The sequence below is a fragment of the Pseudonaja textilis genome, chromosome Z (assembly GCF_049901715.1).
Source record: "Pseudonaja textilis isolate UNSWEBS1 chromosome Z, rPseTex1.2, whole genome shotgun sequence".
Classification (NCBI taxonomy): Eukaryota; Metazoa; Chordata; class Lepidosauria; order Squamata; family Elapidae; genus Pseudonaja; species Pseudonaja textilis.
This window is the reverse complement of record NC_142008.1, coordinates 27,405,249-27,426,389: the sequence shown is the minus strand read 5'-3', so window position 1 is coordinate 27,426,389 and position 21,141 is coordinate 27,405,249. Positions and strand designations below refer to the sequence as shown.

General features: G+C 37.4%; 1 protein-coding gene across 1 annotated transcript in view; it reads right to left on the bottom strand.

The window, feature by feature from the left end:
- Positions 1–21,141, bottom strand: part of KIAA1217 (KIAA1217 ortholog) — a 221,946-nt gene that overhangs the window by 22,694 nt on the left and 178,111 nt on the right. Inside the window, 4 exon segments of the mRNA XM_026706260.2 lie at positions 1,584–1,759; positions 8,046–8,218; positions 11,347–11,396; positions 11,842–11,946. Of these exon segments, the coding sequence (XP_026562045.2) occupies positions 1,584–1,759; positions 8,046–8,218; positions 11,347–11,396; positions 11,842–11,946 (504 nt within the window).

Sequence of the window (21,141 nt, the reverse complement as noted above, 5' to 3'; positions counted from 1 at the left end):
TAGAACTTACCTCCAACATCTTCTGTCCATACATGTTTAGGTTTGTTAGGATTTTATTTGTTTTAATTATGAATGCTCTCATGTATCCAAACTTCTCAATTTCTCAACAACCATGGGCAATTGGTTAAGAATGAGCTGCTTGCTCAAGGCCACCTAATTAATTTCATTTATAAAACAAGCTTGGAGCCTCTGCAACTCTCTGATTCATCTCCTAGTAAAAGCTGTAAGCAATATAGACTGATGGCTTGCATGTATATACATGTAATAAAAAGAGTAAAATATACTGTGGCCAAAATTCATTGGAAAATATCTGAAAAAGTGTGCTTATTGTGCAACTGCCCCCCTACATATGAAGTTTTATAGTGGAATATCATTTCATAAAGCCTTAATTCTTTCCTTAGGCTCATGAGCAAAACCTAATCCCCTGCTTGCTGAGACAGAAGAAAATCCACCAATTTCAAAAAAGTTCCTTCTCAAACTTGCATAGAACTTTAACCTAGCAAGACTTCTAAAGACACACATTTCATTATTGTCTACAAAAGTTTTTCTGCAGTTGGGTGAAAAAAAGGGATTGTTTTTATTATTTTTTCCAAAGCACAAAAAATATCTTTTTTTAATAAATGGGAGCCAGAATTATTGAATTTCCCTTAATGGCAGTACTAGCTGGCTGGATGTAGGTGACCCCTCTCTAACACCAACTCAAAGTTGTTTGTGGATGGCTTTTATTTTAGATTCACCTCCACCGATGTATGCTATAGTTTGTCCAGCTTCTTACACTTCCACTCAACCTCCAGGAAGTAAAGGAACTCTTCTTAACGAGGCAACCAGCCTTTTCAGAGAAAAGTAACTATTGTAGACTGATGAAGAAAGAGGAAATAGCTCCCTCAAAACTATCATTCAGTATGTATCACTCAGAAGCCAAAGCTTCTGTAGAAAACAAGGCTTAAACTATAAAAAGAACTCATTTGAACGGAAACTATGTCCATGCAGTGGAAGAATAACTGAAACAATGGATCACATTATTCTGTATTGCCCTCTCTATGCAGGTGCTCACCAGGAATTATTATCTATACTCTACTAAATATCCTGCCCTCCTGACTTGTATTACTTTAAATTGTTATTATCATATCAGTCTGATATTTTATTTCCTTTGCCACAGTTTTCTAGTTTATATAGCATGATATATTGTCTCCTCTAATCCTTTTCAGATATTTTAGAACAATTATGTTTTTCTTTATCCTAATTGTGATTTTTGTGTCTTATCCACTGATCCATGACAGAATAAAAATCGATCGAGTGATTGAAGCAAGCCTTTAAAAAAACCTTAGAAAAACAGAATCTTTTTTTTCCCTCCCCAAAGGCCAAAAAATAATAAGGGAAATTGAAGAATAAGTCCCTTGCAGAATATACAACTAATAAATATACAAAAAATAAAATAACTTGAGTCTAAGCAAAGGGGAAAAATATAAACTGAAAATGTTTTCCTTTCCAAATTTCACTGTGCCCTTACTCAAACCTCAGTAATTACGTGAGAGGCTGATGAAATAATAACTAATTCCTGTCAAGAGTTCGCTTCGACTTACCATAAGCTCTTTATAATCCTTTCTGTCTCAAGAAGGTATTTCTGTCTTTCTTGCTCCACCAGGTGGCGATGGCGCTGCATGGGGTCTTCCAATCTTTTTGCTCTTTCCATCACTTTGTGGTTGATCTCCAGTTCTGCATTCCTCATCATGGCTTTTAATGTCTCCTGATTCTGAAGCTGTTACATTAAAAAAAAATATATCAGTGTCAATTTGTCCTGCCTAACATCCATCCTACTTCAACACATCCCATTGCTCAGAAATGGATTTGCATAAACAAAATTGCAGCTGAACACACTTAAAAAATAATATATATCAATGCTTACACATTAAAAAACAAACAGGGGAAGCAGAAATGAGCATGAATGCTATTAATATATAAAGTATACATCTAAGTTCAGCAGATTATTGATTTAAAAAACTAAGTGGGTTTTTAAAAGGATTTTAATTTTTTTTAAAAAATAAGCTGTAGATATAATTATTTTTAGCTTTATAAGCAAAACAGTCTAGCACGTTATATCTATCACATTCTGATGTGTTGGGCAACGATTTTCTACAATTCATTTTTAGGCACAGATACAAATAAGAATCCCAAAAGACTTTACTCTCTAATAACACAAAGCAGCTCCCCTTCCTGAAGATGGCACAAATGGGTCATTGTTTGGATAGATCAGTCATTCAATTGGGTGATGAATATGAAAACAAAAATAAAAAACCCACAAAATAAAATCCAAACAGTGGAGATAGACTCAAAAAGGATCCAGCAAAAAATGTCTGTGTGTGTGTGTGTGTGTGTGTGTGTGTGTACGAGCGTGTGCAAGAGGAGGAGAGAGAGAGATAGGAGGGGAGGGAAGGAGGGAGGGAGGGAGAGGGAGAATATATTAGATTTTAGTATACCTATTGGACAAAAAAGTCAAAATGGAAGCCACAACCATGTAATCAAGGCTTTGCCCCTTTTTATGTTCATTGTGGTCTTCCATTCCCTCCTGGCAAGCTCTTTGACAGTTTCAGAACATAGTAATGCTGACAGTTTGTATACTGATTAAGGTGCTGGTCTAGAAACAAGGAGACTAAGAGTTCTAGTACCTTTTTAGGTATGAAAGCTGTCTGGGTGATTTTGGGCCAATCATTCTCATTTAGCCCAATTCACCTGACAGGTTGGTGTTGTGCGGAAAATAGGAGGAGGTAGGACTATTATGTATGCTTGCCATTTTTAGATAATTATAAAATTAATAAAGGCAGGATAAAACAACTAATAATAATAATCTAATAATAATTTGATGAGGCTCAAGTAAGTATCAAATGAGCTTTGCACCTTCTGCTTTTCCTATTATCTCTATACAGAAGAGATAAATTGAAACACCAGGGTCTCCTCCTATCAGATAACACAGTGATAACGTTCTGGGTGGCTATGAAGAAAAAGGCAATGAGGATCACCCAGGTTTAACTTGGTTTTTTTTTTTTTTTGGTCTGCAACATTTGTCTAGGTGAAATTTGTGAACAAACAGACTACATTATGAAGAATTCAAGTAAGTGTAGGCGGTTTTGAGATTTAGAAATAAAATTAAGAGATTGTACAGTTTCCAATTAGCTAAGAAGGAAGGAAAGAAGGATTACAGTGGATCATATGGTTAAGTTTCAAGTTAGCCAAGTATTGTATCTAACGTTGTTACTGTCTCCTCCCTCTTTTTTCACTTCTCATTGCAGCTCCTAGAATGATGTTGTCATTCTAAATGAGCACTGAAGTCATATAATTTCAGTAATCCAATATTTCATACGGCTAAATAGATGCTTTCATTTTTCATTAGCACCTAATGATTTTGCTTATGACTCCTTGAAAAGGAACTTCCGGCAAAGACAATGCTGTTATAAATCTTTGTCTGTCTGCCTGTCTGTCTGTCAATAATTTGCATACCACAAACCAGGAAAACTATTCTTGGTGCTTTCCAGATCGGTCCTAGATATAATATGATCATAATGGAGTCTACCTATTATGGTCACATGTTGTGATAGCCATTAAGCAAAACAGCCTCACTTAACAACCTCCAATCCCAGCTCTTCCTGATGCAGCTGTTAAATGAGCATGCAGGTGTTAAGACAGATGCCAAGCAGAGGTTGGTTCGACAGGGGTAGACAAAGCCCTAGCGCAAACCAAGGCCTACCTACCCAAGGCCTTCCAAGGCTTCCTCTATCTCCCTGAGGCACCCCATGCTATGCTCCCTTTCCTATGGATACTACTCAACTACCCAAAGCAGCCAAAAACTGAGCAGCAGAAGCTACTGGATCGCCAGGTGGCTACCAAAGCCCAAGGTGGCCTATAGCTGTGTAACATAAATTACCAGTGCTTGATGAGCTGCTAGAAAAAGGCCTAGGTCTAAAGCTCCAACAGCTCCTTGTGAGCTGGTAGCTTGTGCTGCCTGGCTTTAGGCTCTTTTTGATGGCTGGATGGAAATAAGGCTTAGGCCTAAAACCTCTAATAGCTCACCATGTGCCAATAGGTTCTTTTGACCAGCTTTAGCCTGCCTGGGATGGCTGGATGGGATTTCAAAGGCCTGTAGGGACCCAGCAGGATGGGTGGTGGTGGGCCTCTGCAGCATCCCATTATAAGAGTGTACAGTCTCTGAAACAGGGTTGTAAGTAGCTTTGGGAGGGGGACGGTCTATTGTATCTTCAAAGGGCCATTAAGTGATCTCTTGTACCTCAAGGATGATCTGTATGTCTTACCAGCCCGCGAGGCCAATGTATATAATAGTGAATAGTGAAGAAAGATGGAATGTTCATCCAGCATGTCTGAAGGCTGCTGGCTTTGGGGAAAGCGATAGCTTAAAATTAGTGCTTGATACATATTTTGTATTCGGGTTCAAGCAGCCCAACCATAATTTCCTGGACAAGCTCTAGAAAGTATCTTTGCCCACAGACTTAGAAAGGAAACATGCAGCAATATGTAACCTAAACTAGGGATCAGCTTACAAGAAATGTAGGTTTTTAATGTAGGTTTTGTCTGTAATGTAAACCAGTGTTTCTCAATGTTAGCAATGATAAGATGGGTGGGCTTCAACTCCCAGAATTCCCCAGCCAGCATGGTTGGCTGAAAGATTTTTAGGTCTTCTAGAATGGGCAGCAAACTTGTTTTTTTAACCAACATACAGACAGTAGAAAGAGATATTTCTATGAAGTTGACATAGGATATGGCTAGATTTCAAGTCTCTGCAGAAACTGATTACTATTATCACAGCACTCTTTGTTTCTATAATATAAGTAGTCCTTGCTTAACAACCAATAACTTTTAAGCTGGTTCCAGTGTTGTGGAGTCATGTGATTTACAACTCGCCTCTCCCCCAAAACCAGCCTTTTCAGCGAAAAATGCCCATAGGAATGTATTGACTCGCTTAATGACTGCCATAATTGCTTCACAACCACTGCAAAAAATATCGTAAAATTGGATCAGTTAGATGGGTGCCTCAACTTATGACCATCATCTTTTATGAAGAGAAGTCTAGACTTCATTACAGTCCTAAGCTTGAAGCTTCCACTGATCAACTCATGAGTAGATATTTATACTCCTAGAAAAGGCTTATTAACATGTACCATCTCTGACTATGAAAGTCCTCTTTATTGCTTCTGTTTTACCTTTGGATACCACTGTCAGATGCAGCATTATTGATCTTCTCAGCCAATTACAGGTTGGCTAGAGAAAGAACTGGGAAAGCATTTAGTAATTTGACCCTCTTTCTCATACAATGAACAGAGGCCAAGGTTTTTAATTATGCCACACATTACCCCAATCACTGATCCAAATAATGATCTCACTATCGATAGGCAATTATGGCTTTTTGCATTTCTGCTTTTACAACCTCACCCTCCCTCTCTGTCCACAAAACACTGAAGACCAAAAGATGAGATAAACAATCACAAAACAAAACAAAAGGCCAATGCTTTGTACTTTGTACTTTTGAAACCAACTGGCCATTAAGATGCCTTTAGCCCTTTTCCATAAATATTTACGTGTTGTTTTCATTGTCATTTGGCCAAAGAACAGAACGAACTATTCTTGCTTGCTTCTATTGTTTGTGATGAAGGATACTGAAAGCACATGTCCTTAGAATCAACCTTGGCTGCATATGGACACATATTTGTACATTATGGAGGATCACTGAATAAATGCTCTTACCATATTCATATGTATGCTGAGAGAGAAAAACGTCTGAAGCAAAAAGATACCTCAGATTCTTTTCCACAGAGTTCACTGTATTCTTTAAAACATATATTTTAAGATGTCTATGGAGACTCTCAGGCATCCAGGTCAAAGTTGTCCCCAAGGTGCTATCTTTCAAAATGGCGACTGGACTTTTTGGTTTTGCCTGAAGATGTTTGGCTTGTCATCCAAGAAACTTCTTCATTTCTGACTGAATGGTGGAGAATGGAAGGATTTATATACCTTGCAGTCATGTGGTTGTTATCCCTCTTTGACTGCATGACAGCAAGGAATATAAATCTTTCCATTCTCCACCATTCAGTCAAAAATGAAGAAGCTTCTTAGGTGAGAAGCCAAATGTCTTCCAGCAAAACAAGAAAGTTCGGTTGCGTTTTGAAAGAAAGCACCTTGGGGGCATGTACTTTAAGATATTAATATATCTTAAATAAGATATCATTCTTGAGTGTGAGTAATAACAAGAATTTAAATTTTAAATTACTATAAATAACTCCTGGAAAGATCAGAACAAGAGCACCAACATAGACAATGACTCTAAATAAAACAAAAACTCATGTTTGTATAGGAATCCTAAAGAATACACATTAATGAGCATAAATTAGTTCTGATTAAATAGTTGAACATGTCTTCTTTACAAAATTGATGATTTGGTTGTCATTCTCCTCAGATAAATGTGAAAAGATGATTTGGTTGTCATTCTCCTCAGATAAATGTGAAAAGCCAATCAAAAGAACCATCTTGTGAATTTTTCAGCCACTGAAGGAATTTGGGAATCTAAGAGAGACTACCCAGAGAGGAGGCAGTCTAGATGACCTTACAGAATAACAGAATTGAAAGGGAGCCTGGAAGTTTTCTAATCCACTCCCCCTGCCCAAGCAGTAGACCCTATGTTATTCTGAACAAATGGCTGTCCAAAATCTTCTTAAAAACCTCTAGTGATGGAGCACCCACAACTTCTGAAGGGAAGCTGTTCCACTGATTGTTCTCACTGTCAGGAAATGTCTCCTTAGTTCTAGATTGGATTTCTCTTTGATAAGTCTCTCTACCTTACTTCTTGTCTTGCCTCCAGGTGCTTTGGAGATTAAGTTGCCCCTTTTTTCTTTGTGTCAGCCTCTCAATATTGGAAGACGGTTATCATGTCAACCCTAGTCCTTCTTTTTGTTAGAATAATTCCTGAAACCAGCCATCATACATTTTAGCTTTTGGATTCCTAAATATCTTGGTTGCTCTCCTCTATACTCTTTCTAGAGTCTTTTTTTTAACTATTGTGCTGTTCTCTTTTTAACTATTCTGGTGATAATAGATAAAAGAATTAGATACAGTATTTTTATATGTGGTCTTACGTAAGCAGTGTATAATGGTGCTAGTATTTCACTGATGTTGATGTTATTTCTCTGTTGATGAAACCTAGGAGTACATTGGCATTTTGGCAATGCAGCATGCTACTGGCTCACATTTAAATGATTATCCATTAGGACTCCTAGATCCTGTTACAATATGAACTTGCCCTAATCAAAATAAAAACCAAAAGCAGGCTTGCAAAATATATATTTTAAACACTACAATTTAATGTTTAGACATCCTTAAAATATATGTCTTATTTATTTGTTTTAAAATAGGCAGCATTCTCAGCTTTATAAACATGATGATATAACAACATATGTTATCAGGCTGGTGAGATGGATAAAGGGTAAACTTCAATTTTCACCAATCAGTTGTATCTTTATCATTTTAATTTATTCATAAGAATAACTACGGCTTAGCCACATCTTTATGGTATATGACTGTTGCTCTATTGATCTTACCTTCCTTTACAAACAAACCTTTAATGTGATGTTTACACTAATAATTTGAAAGAATATTCAGAGTAATTTTCAGAGGAGTATCTGATCAATTTGTTGCAGAAAAGCAACATAAACTTTGTGGAATCTAAAAAAAGGCACACTGATAAATGTTCTATTAAATTTCTCTGAGGCTTGTGCCATCATGACTATCTCTTTGTTTTTTTTTAAAGAAGTTCAAATTAAAATGTGTTTGCATTTTGGTACCCATTTCAAAAAGTATATTCCTCAGCAATTTTACTCAGCTACACAAAATAATTTTCTAACAAGGGTAATTTTGGCAAAGTGCACTATAAAATTAGGAAAAGTGAATTTTCAAATGTAACTAAGATTTAGTTTGTGAATGGGTCTGAAAATGCAAATATAGATATGCTTGCACCTCAGTGGATGCTTTCTCTGATATAACAATACCTGTAACTGCCTGATCTGGAGAAGCTGAAGACGGAGATCAGATACGTTGCGTTTCACGTTAAGGAGACTGAATTGCATGGCTGCAGAATTTGACGGAAGAGAATGGCGGGGGCTTTTACTGGAAATCTCAACTTCTGCTAATGAATTCTTCCCAGTGAAGTCATGAGTGGATCCTAAAAATAAAGACAGGCAAATGACTCCATTAATAACCTTACTTCCCTCACTTCTATTCCACCTTCAATCATTAAAAATTGGAGCTCCCATGGATCACTTAATAAACTTGGTGTTTCAGAGTATCAGAGATATCAGAGATTAGAATATAATGGGCACAATGGTTGACTGATGTGTTGACAGAGAACAGATGAGACAACAAAAAGAGAATCATTGTCAAAATATAATTTATATATAATGTAAACAAACCTGCGATTTTTTTTCTGCTCAGATATTTGATGAAATCTAATCACCAGTCTACTAGATTCTGACAAATTCAGTAACATCTATAAATAAGCCTAAATTATATATAAGATACTGAATTTGTCAGAATCTAGTAAGTTGATGATTAGATTTCATTAGATTTACACTTTTTATTGAGCCATTTTCAAACAGACATTCATAAAATAAAATAATTTAGACCTACATAAAATAATCTAAGATAAAAGTAAACTGTATACACATTTACACAAAAATAATATATATACAAGAACAAAAGGAAAGGAAAACTTTAAACCATAAGAAAATACAAAAGAACATAAAAATAAAACCTGTAATTATAGGTATATAAAGTTCACCTGATTCTATAAATATTTAAGAAGAAAAACTAAGCTTTTAATATTGACCAAGCCTGTTCAAAAATGTTTTCTTAAAGGGAGAAAACATGACATTTTCAGACTAACAGATTTTTCTCAACAATGCTAAATCATAAAGTTAGACACAGAATTAAAGGAGAAATTTGTCCTTTCTGTTTGGAATTGGATTTTTTTTTGTTATGATTAGAGCATGAAAAACACATCTTTGTTCTGAATAATTCATTTTGTTTTCATATTATTTTCTTCCATTACTTTCCTCATTATCAGCTGGAATCCAGAATTGGGCAAGTCATGTTGCTGAGTGGGAAAATCTTAAACCTCTTACAATGGAGTTCATTCTTGACTGGTTAGGTCATACTTTTATTGTCCAATTCAAGCCCCAAACCTCACTATATTTAGTTTTAAAGGAAGCCTAAACATTGCACAGAACTGTTTTTCCGGCCTTGGTTTTCCATTGTTTCAAAATTTTGAACATCAGTGAAGTTGCAGATGGGCTTGATTCCAACAATAAAAAAAAAAATCTGAATGATAGTTTTTCTGTCAAGCAATTAAAGTTTAAAAGGAATTTCCCATCTTGAAAGGGGAAAATGAGGTGAGGGAAAATAGCTCGTTTCTCTGCAATAGGTCATGTGTTTTCCAGTTGGCATTTTGTTTGGATGATGTTTCAGCAATATAAAAAGGACTCTTACGTAATCTTTCATGCGAGAAATTAAAATGGCAGATGTAGATTCTTTTCTAGCATACCACACCCACCCAGCTGTGTCTGCCTCTTCAAACATGCAACCCTGGGCAATGCCATGTTTAGAGGCAGCTCTGTAGGCACAAGAAGAAAGAGAAGAGAGAGAGAAATATAATGCCTGAGCTCAAGGCTTGGGTATGCTGTCTTCCCAGGAAGCTAACAAGGCAACGTTCAGCATAGATGTCTTCATGCGGTCTCTTTTAAAAGTCAATCCCTTTCCATGTACCTCCTTTATTACTGGAATTAATCATGGGGTAAAATACAAACGAAAATAAAAATTGTGAGGAAATGGGAAAGGGAAAGAACTGACTTCCAACTTTTTCAGTACAGTAAAATACAAAACAAAATTGCAGCTTCAACTTTACCAAATTAACAGGGACTAGCCATTTCTATCTCTATCTCTCTTCTTTATTTTATTTATATCCCATCTTTTGTATTTTTACAGATAATTCAAAATGGTAAACATATCTAATACTCCTCCTTTCTTTTATTTCCCCACCACAACCCTGTAAGGGTGGGCTGGATTGAAAAAGAGACACTCTCTTTCATGACTAAAGTGAGATTGGAACTCTAGTTTTTTAGGCCGATCTAAGGACTAGACTATGGGTTCACAACTCCTGTTGGGAACTGGAAGTGGTAGGCAAGCACAGGAAACTTCATTTGCGCATGCGCAGGATCTAGGTTGCACATATGAAACTATCCCTTCTCCCTACCACCACAGCCACTGGTCTATGGAGCCAGGAAAGTTGGGGATTGCTGCACTAGACCACCAACTGGCTCTCTAAAGTAGATTAGTCAGCAAAATCCAAAGTTAAATTTTCATTCTTTTTCTGTCTCAAGCACGAAGAAGTGGTTTCCAAGTAGAAACAAAATGGGATATGTTTTCTTCTCTAATTAAAACAGTCAATTTTGCCAACTTTGAAAGTCCTTTTAATGACTCTGAGGAGGCACATTCAAATGCCAGGCTTAGTGATAGCAAATAAACAGGAGGCTGAAATTCTTGAAAGCATTTTTCCAGAAAGGACTTCTTCCAATTTATCACTTGTAAAAAAAAAAAAATATGATACATTTTTTTTGAAACACCTCAAGATGTTGTAGCTCTTTACTGATTCGGAAAACCAACTCTACACTTGTTCAAGAAAGATGGGCATTGAATTGATAGGATGAGTTAACTATTTTATATGCCCAAATTCTTTATCAACCAGGTATTGTATATTGTAAAACACCCCCTGAGGACACAGGACACTTCTGAAGGTTACGTGGTTGAGTGCTCTGTGCTCTTTTCTTTGCAGACCAACTTTTTATGTACTCTTGCATTCTGAAGGGAAATAGACCAGGTAATATAATAAAAATGATTTTGTTTGAATTTTACTCTTTACATCACTACATTCCATTGTAACTGTCCCAAAACCACAGGAATCCAAGGCAGAATTTTATGTTTCCTTGGACAAAAAGCATTACAGACTTACAATGTCTTTATAATGCTTGTTCATACAAATTAAACATAGAGCTATAGAAGAAAACAAACTAAACAATTAATCTCAGTACTGCAAAAGACTATCATCTTAGGATGCTTCATATTTAGCAAAAACAGTGTCTTGCTTTCTCTCCAGTTTCATGAAATTCCTTGGCTCCTTGGCCAGATTCTTAACAGTTGAAAGTATTATGGCACATTCAAATTTTTATGTTGATTCCCAGAATTTCCTTTAAGGTAAAATGAATTCTGTTGTACTTATCACATCACAAGAAAGCTTACCTGCCTTCTCGGCACTGCTCTTACTAGTTACAATTTTGACCATCTTCTCACTAAATGGAAGAAAAGTAGATAATAATTATATTAAAATCATCTTGATGTTGTCAGATAATGCAAACTATTTAAATAATGAACTATCAATGCTTTTGTTTATAATTTTAATCTAAATTACATCTTGACTAGAATATAGATTGCTTTGTAATTTAATTACTTGCTATGTTAATATATAATTTTAAAAAAGAAGAGTAGAGGTCCACCACCAAAAGAGATGATTAACTGAAATGTTAATCAGAAGAATAGGGCAAATCTCCATGAATTACTGTTGTTTCTACTTTATCCAACTTTCTAAAATGTGAAGATGAAATCTTGACTCAAGTGAAACCAACAAGGTCAGGATTTGTCCTGGGACATTCCTTCCCACACCACCCCCATGGTGATCATTAATATCATTACAATGAAATAGATTTAATGATTTTATTTCATTTTGGGGTTTTTTACCTAGAAGGATCTTTGCTATTACTTGTATTTGGCCCTTTTAAAAGCGCAGATTGAACAAGGCCAGTTAAACTGGCAATCTGTTTTTCCATGGCTTGCATCCTCTCTCTGTAAGACAAGAGAATCCTTGGTTAAAGCCAAACACAGTCATTTCCATGACTTGATTTTCTGAAGGGAATGAGGATCACAGAAAATTACCATGGAGTTTCTTTTATCGTCTGTGAACATCCATTTGCATGTATCATGTGACAAAAGGCCAATTGATTTATGTACACTCATACAAACACACAGACCCAACATGACTAACATTCCTGTATAACCAACAGTATATCTCATTGATCATACAACATTCCATGAACACTTACAGACTCAAGAATTCCCATCCAACAAGGTCAATAAATATTTATCAATATTTGACTATTGACAAATGAACCAATCAGAAATTTAAACCTATTTTTTTTGTAAAAAATATTCTATTCCACAATTTTTTTTTAACTTTGGCAAATTTGAGTGGATTTTAGCTCTCATGATTCCCTAAGTTGGCTGGGGAATTCTGGGGATTGAAATCTACACATCTTAAAATTGCTAAGATTGAGAAACACTGGTCTATGATATTTTAGCGTTTCTTGGTCCCTGTCTGGTAGCTTCTGCTGCTTCCTCTTTTTGACTGAGTTAGAATTTCTTTCTTCAAAGGGAAGAATCATCTGAATTTTCTCAAGTTCTTGCACTCCCTATCTTAAATTCATGTCATAAACGCCTTGACTGGGTTTCTCCTGTTTTGTCCCTCTCCCCAAGTCTTCTTTGCCTCATTCTGAGGAACCAAAGTTTAAATAAACCCAAGTATGAAAAGAGATAGGTACAATTACAAGGGAAAACTTCCAATCTTTTTATTGCATGCTCTTATTCTACAGTAAATCATTATGCAATAAAAATGTTTATTGCATAATGAAAATATCGATAGAATAATATTGAAATGATGACATTTTCTCATTCAATAACAGAGTATGGAGGGAAAGATATTTGAACAGAAGCTATATCAGTCATAGCACCAAGTTATACTTCTATACTTGCGTCTGACTGTTTTTCTTTTTTAAACGAACCAATATTGGATAAAATATTAGTTCCCAGAATTCCTCCTCATCAGCTATGTTAGATGGGGCTAGTGAGAGTTGTAGTTCCGAATCATATTAATTTTGGAAATCAAATATTATCATTGTCAAAATGTTGCCTGGGGGAGTAGAAAAATCCTCATTCAAATCCTTGATCAGTCAAAAATTGTTCTTCAGGCAGACATGAACCTTCAAAATATGAACTCCCTGAAGAAATAGTGGCATAAATGTATCTGATAAACAAAATTTTCTGATCCTGTATAGAGGCAGATAGGCACTGACTTATATCCTAACCATTATTATTTAGTTTGGCTGATGGTGGCTTTCCAGGATCATAGCTCAGAGTCTTTCCTGATCTTTCCTCATAAACGGAGCTGCACTTGGAACTTTCTAAATTAAACCTAATGGTCTCCAGCTTTTGCACTGCAATTCACATGTGGCTACCAGAACTAGGCTGCAAAAATCCAGATGCTAACTAGATGACAGTTATTTATTGATATTTGGATTCTTGGTGCTCTCTGAGTTTGCTTTCTTGCAGATGTTTCATTACTAAACTAGATAACATCAACACTTATTTATGTTTATACCCCACTGCAATCCCATAGGATTTCTGGCAGCTCTACAAGAATACATGAATAATTAAAAGATCAGTAGACCAAATAAAATGAAAAAAATCTGTGAAACATCCAAAATTAAAATAATTTGAAATCAAGCATTAAGTCCAAAATGCTCTCCAAAAAAATTCCATTTCCAACTTGAACTCTTGGGCTCCATCAAACCGAGCTCTCACTGTCTGGAGCAATTATGTATAGAAAAACCTGTTAGTCCAACTCATACCATCCAGACCACAGGTCGTAGAGGGCTGTCCAGTAGTTGGCCCTTTAAACCACAAGCCAGTTGTATATGTCTAGAGGGAATTGCTTAAACACCTTAATGAGGAGGCTGCCTCAGGTAAGGTTGGAAATAGTGGTATTTAGCTATGGTTATAATTATGTTAGGATTTTTTAAAACTATGTTATAGGTAGAACTCTCCCTCTCTTCTCTTGGCATCTTTTACAAAGCTTTAATCTTGGATTTGCCTCATGTCCTTCTAATCCTTCTCTCAGCTTGGCTGAACTACAGATTATTCTGCTTCTTATAATTTAGCCAGACCTAGGGATACGGCAAAGATCTCCCCTTCAATCCATAGCTGGTTCTCCAGCGGGTTGGTGGAAAAGGGAGAAATGGAAAGCCGTGTTTGTCTATGCAACAGGAAAGGGATCTAATCTTCCAGTTACCACTCATCCCAAGGTAAGGGTTACGTAAGAACCAAAGAGCTTCAGACAGAGTGGTTGGTTCGACCCTGTAGGTGCCTTGCCCTTATTACAGAGCCAAAGGCTAAAATGCCCGAAGGATACCACTGGTAAATAGCAGGTGACAACTCTTTTGACATCAAGTCAAATATAAACGCTGCTGATCAAAATCCAAATACACTTTTTTTGGCTGCAGTAGTGTACCATCAAAAATACCTGCCCTTTTCATGGAGCACCTTTTATAGTAGTAGGTCAGTATGAAAATTCCTTCTGGCTGAGAAATGAAAATTTGTGAGATCAAGGAATGAAGCACGATAGTAGAAGAAGCTATCAGTTAAGATTAAGCATCATATTAGGAAAGGAAAGAAAAATGTCATTCTTGTTTTAGATCATGCAAAATCTGAAATAATTTTGAAGAGCAAAAGGAAAACCGTTTCCTGGCATCCTTCTGAAGCTCCAATAATGGGCTAGATTGATTAGGCCTTAAATTCAAAGGAAGACTCAAATTTAGAACTTTTACATCTTTGCTTTTTTAATTAAAACAATCAAAATTCCTCATGATTTGGACACATAGTATGAAGACTTAGCTTTTTTGAGAAGTATGGAACATTCAAGATAGCTGAGGAAAACAGAAGAAATGGACAACCATCAGCAAAGTGAATGGATTAAATTACTGCAGTTATGGGGGTACTATTGGGAAATCTAAAGGACCAGTTGTGAACAGATCATCATCTATGTGGTCACTAAGAGGTAACACGAACATGGTAACATATAATCTATCAATCAATCAGTTAGGAGACTATTATGGTAGAAGGCCACAAACTACTATGCAAGTAGTTCTCAACTTATGATCACAATTCAGCCCAAAATTTCTGTTGCTAAGTGAGACATTTGTTAAGTAAATTTTGCTCCATTTTATGACCTTGTTTAGAGAATCACTTTAGTTTTTAAGTTAGCAACATGATTGTTAAGTAAATCTGGCTTTTTCATTGACTTCTTGTTCAGAAGGTTGCAAAAAGTGATTACATAATCTTGAGACCCTTGAGACTGACAAAAATACAAATCATGTTTGATAGAGACATAAATTAGAATGTCAATTGTAAAATCTTCTATCAAGTTTACATGCTCATTAGTTGTTGAGTGGTTGAGCTCTAATCAAATCAAGATGGATGATATTTCCTCAGAGATAACACAAAATTTGCAGAAGGTTATTTGCAGTATTTATGAACCTTTCAATTTTTTATTTTTTATCCTAATAAAATTCATTATTAGATCCCACCATGGTCTAATTGGAAGGTTTCTCCAAGAATAACAGGGAGATGAAGCAATGTTGACTTAGGAACAAAGGTTATGTTTTGCCATGAAGTGAGAGTAGAGAAAGGTCAGGACAACGTTTATTCCACTCACCCACTATCAGTTAGAATAATTGGACCAAATACAGACTAATTGAATCTTTCCTCTGATGTTAATCTCAATTCATGGTTGGCAATAAACATCTATAGAACTTGGAGGTGGCTTTTTTAATTAAAATTGAACCTGATGCCCTAAAACACCCTTCCCAATTTAGTTAGGGGTTCTGGGATTTGGTGCTTAACATATCTGTAAACTATCATGCCTGTCAATTTCAGGCCTTGCTTTGAAGGGATTGAGAGTCTGTGAAAATACTAGAATTGGCATCTGCTTTGCATTTGCCGTGTCATACCACTGCTAATCAAACTGATTTCCCATATTATATGATTGCATTAAAATCTTGAAAACGTTATGTTTTCTAGGTTGATTACCATATGAATTCACAGAACTGGTTTGCATTCAAAAGAATCTTCCTGAAAGGCACCCCAACCACAAAAGCTTTTTTTTTTTTTTGAAAAACACTGCTCACAGAGAAAGTGAGCTGTAGAGGTTTACCCTGTGCTTCATTTGGCCCACAAGTCTTTATGTTGAGAAGCTCTATTTGTCTCTGCCAATTTGATCAGAATGCAAGTAAGCTTCCTGAGTGAGCATTTTATAAGATTTGCTTAAAGCTTCTTAGGCAATGCTAAATGTACAGGTAGTCCTCAACTTACAACACAGTCGAGCCCAAAATTTGTTAAGCAATGGTGGGATTCAAAAATTTTTACTATCGGTTCTGTGGGCATGGCTTATTTGGTGGGTGTGGCTTAGGGTCACATTATTGGGTGGGTGTGACTTGGTGATCATGTGACAGGGTGGTCATGTGACTGGGATAGTCATGTGACTGGGTGGGTGTGGCCAACTCAATGTCACTCACGTCAAAGGGTGCCTCACCTGGCCCCTCCCTTCCCAGCCATTTCTTGTCACAACCAGCCTCAACATATCTACAGTTTTGTAAAAATGTTGTTCACCTTTTTTTGACTTTATTATCTACTATAGATGTACTTTAATAGATTACTGAAAGGAGGAAATGGCTCACATGCTTTGCCCAAAAGGGTGACAGGCAACAGGCTTTTAGGGGGCTGCCAGAAAGAGTGGGGGTATTTTCCAAAGCACCAGAAGGATGGAAAGTAATCAAGGAGAGAAGCAACCTAAAAGTAAGGAGAAACTTCCTGACAGTGAGAACAATTAACCAGTGGAATTGCTTGTCACCAGAAGTTTTGGGTGCTCCAACACTGGAAGTTTTTAACAAAAGACTAGACAGCCATGTCTCTGAAATGGTATAGGGTTCACCCCAAGGTCCCTTCTAAGTGTTATTCTGTTATTCTGACACCTTTCCCAGGACCTCTACTCAGATTTTGGCATCCTCAGAGTTTTCCTGCCTGAACATGAAAACTCTGAGGATGCCAAGGGGGTTGGACTAGAACAGGGGTTGCCAACCTTTTGGACCTCAGGGACCACCAAACTCATAATTTTAGATCCCAGAAACCACTAACCGGTTATGTAAGTGTGGCCTAATTTGTGGGTGTGGCTTGGTGATCATGTGACTGGCTGGGTATGGCTTGTATGTAAATATTATAAGTATTTATATAAATATGGAATTTTTTATAAAAAAGAGCAACTTTTACCTCAAATCAGGCAAAGCAGGCAGATTGAGTTGCTCACAGAATCACAAATTCATTCAGAGATCTATCTATCTGCCATTGGTTAGCTCAGTCTGTCACATAAAATTTGCTAGCAAGCAAACTCACAAAATTAACTCACAACACACCATGCATGTAAATATTGATTATTATTATTTTTATAAAAAAAATTTTTTTATCCAAAATCAGGCAAAGCAGACAGATTGAGTTGCTCACAGAATCATTCAGTGATCTATCTATCTGCCATCGGCTAGCTCAGTCTCTCAAATTTGCTTGCTGTGAGTCTGCACTGAATTTGATTGCAAGCAAACCTTCAGTCCTAAGGGAGGTTCGGCTGTGCTCAGCCGAAGATCTATAGACTAGCTAGAAAGAGAGAAATCCAACCATTTCTGGCTTCCTAGCTAATCTAAATCTCCTCGCACAGCAGAACAGATGAGGGTCGGAAAAAGGAAAAATAGCAATTTAGCAGGCAAGTTTATCTGGTAAGGAGTGAGTGGGCAGGGAGGGTTCCCATGGGCCATATGGGTGGCGCAGCCTTGTGTTTCTGCACAGCCTGGATTAATTGCTTTGTGCGGGTGCTCTGGGGGTGAGATTTCTCTGCGGCCCACCATAGTCCCTTTCAACTCTATTAAACGCACCTGTATTTATGCTCTGGACTTTTGACATGTAAACCCTGAAAAATACCTGGGCAAAAGAAAGGCAGTAAAATCACCCTAGGTGTAGGGACAGTGCAAAATATTAATATATGATAAATAATGGAACAATTAAAAATAATAGCAGAGCTTTCTCCCCCCCTTCCTTCTTTTTTCTTTCACTCTTTCTCCCCTTCCTCTTTCTTTCTTTCTTTCTTTTCTTTCTTTCTTTCTTTCTTTCTTTCTTTCTTTTCTCCCTTCCTCTTTCTTTCTCTTCCTTCCTTTCTTGCTCTTTCTTTCTTTCTCTTTCTCTCTTTCTCTCCCTTCCTCTTTCTTTCTTGCTCTTTCTCTCCCTTCCTTTCTCTCTCTCTCTCCCTTCTCTTTCTTTCTTTCTTTCTTTCTTTCTTTCTTTCTTTCTTTCTTTCTTTCTTTCTTCCTTTCTTTCTCTCCCTTCCTTTCTTTCTTCCCATTTTTCTTTCTTTCTCTTTTTTCTTCTTTATTTCTTTCTCTCCCTTCCTCTTTCATTTTTGCTCTTTCTTCCTTTCTTGCTCTTTCTTTCTTGTCCTCCCTCCCTCCCTTCTTTTCCTTCCTTGTCTCTTACACACACACATCTTTTCTGGGAAGAAATTATTGGGTGAATTCCAGAGCATTGAGTGGTGGGATGATGAAGAAAGCAGCAGCCCCAGAACATCCCTTTCAAAGCACATGGGTGGGCATGGCTATGGGAAGTAGCCCCAGGACATCCCGGCCTCCCTTTCGGAGCACAACAGCGGTGGTGGTGGTGGTGGGAACAGCTGTGGTGGCATGGGGAGACAGCGGCAGCACGGGTATGGGAGAAGGGCACGGAGGCGCCCCAAAAGTGAGGGAGAAAGCAAATGGCTTTCCCTTCTTTCTCTCCACTCTGCTGGGGTGGAGAGGGGTGTGGACGTGCCCCGAAAGGGAGGAAGAAAGTGAACGGCTTTCCTTTTCTTTTCTCCACTCTGCTGGGACGGAAAGGGGTGCAGAGGTGCCCCGAAAGGGAAGCCTGGAACTCCTGGGGCTGTTTCCCATAGTCGGACTGCCACCACTGCTGCCCCACCCCTGCCCCGGCCCACAAACGGTGCCCCACCTTGGCCTCCTCCCACCCGGAAAGGTCCCGGGCAGTGGGGAGGAGGCACGGAAAGGCCCCAGGCGGTAGGCGAGGGCCTAGCACAACTCGCAGGCTTACTTGTGAGCAGGCAGATCAGGGCTGTTCAGTTGGGGCTCAGGCAGCACGTGGGTAAATCAGGTTAGGCAAGCCATGAGGGCTCAGTGTGCCACATAGGGAGGAGTGACTGGGCGGGGCAACCAGTGGGTCGGTGAGCTTTGTGAGCGAGTGAGCATTGGGTGGGCGGGGCAACTGAGTGACCGGAGAACTGGTGCAAACCGGCTGACTACCACTTCTGTTGTTAAGTGATAAATTTATGTTGTTAAGTGAGTTTTGCTCCATTGCACGATTTTTCTTGTCACATTTGTTAAGTAAATCACTGCGGTTATTACATTAGTAACACAGTTGTTAAATGAATTTGGTTTCCTCATTAGCTTTGCTTGTCAGAAGATTGCATAAAAGTGGTTGCATGACCCCCCGAACACTGCAACCATCATCAATGTGACTCAGTTGTCAAGTGTCTGAATGTAAATTTCATGGCCATGGGAATGCTGCAATGGTCATAAGTGTGAAAAATGGTCATAACTCTTTTTTTTTTCCAGTGAGATTGTAACTTTGAACAGTTACTAAGTGAATTATTGTATTCAAGGACTATCTGTAAAAGCAGATTGACTTCTGGGATCTGAGGCAATTGTCTTCAAAAAGCTAGAGATGGCATTTAATGGACACAAAATTCCTCTAAGAACTATTACTCAATTTTTAAAGGAAACCTCCCAACAATTTATTTTTCCAGACAATCCCTTCTATTCCATGATGTAGTCAATGGCACAATAATGTCCTAATAATGACATTAGAAATCTGGAATCCATACTAAGTATAGAAAATGTCAACCACCCAGAGTTTGAAATGGGAGCCTCTCACATCAGGCAATATAGGAAAGCCTTTGACATAAAAAGCAAACCAGAAAGGCTGGTTCAAACATAATTATAAATAATATAATGGTTTAGCGGTGTGTGTGGACTTTGTTACTCTGGCGATTAGAAATAAGAACTGCAGGGATACCAACCCCAGATCTTATCACTAATGGATTTTGCAGTCTGAAAACCAAGTAAGACAGGCACTTCTCTCCCATCAAATTCCCTGCTTTGGAAATGTAATTTCTTCCCTTTTTCCCACCTTCTGATTCCCATAATCTTCAGGTTGACGTTTGTAAAATACTGCAGTTCATAAATGAGGAATATCTTTGAATAGGAATAACTACAAGGAAATGACCAAAGATGGGGTGGGATAACATTAAACTAAAACACCTGAAACATGATCGATTGTTAACATATATTGTGCATTATCTCTTTTCTAGTGACATGCCTCAAATATTCTACCTCACATTTTAATAATTCTTTCGCTCCATAGAGTATATTTGAGTTAGTTTATGTTCAGCCAAAATTGACAGTAGGAACAGATGTGTTATGTTTCTTTTTTAAAAAAAACTTTTTTTTAGAAACTTCTGTGATCCCAGCAAATTACTTTACCTTTCATACAAGTTATTTAAATAAGCACATAATAGGCAAGGTTAGCTGGAACATCTCAAGCAGGATTGTATCAGCAGCTTCCTTGCTGGCTTGGTTGGCTCAGTCTAATGGCTGCCAAGCTCCTTGGCCAGCAGACATGCCAGTTATGTCCACAGAACTGGTCCTTTATTAAAAAAAATGTTTGTTGACCTATTGACTATATTAAATATTTTAAAAGTCAGTTTGATTCTCCTTGTTTCTAACAAGATATATTTACCCATGCCTAGTCACTCACTAAAAATTGGAGTTTTGGATCCCCTTTTGCAGGTGATGGAAGTCAGATGGAAATAATATTTTGATAAAATTTACCTTTCAATTTTCTCAAACATGTTGTTTTCCCTAAAAAACTCTTCTACCATTTCACCATAGATGGTGGTTCTGATGTATGTTATAAAGGGGTGAGGTTTCTATTGCATGGTTGAGATCTCCATATTGAGTGTTTTTTATTCTCTTCCTGAAAACTTAACTTCAGTAAATGAATTATAAATACTTTTTTTTTGCTAAAGAGAAAAAGCAGGTCTGAATAATAGAAATGTGTGTCTGA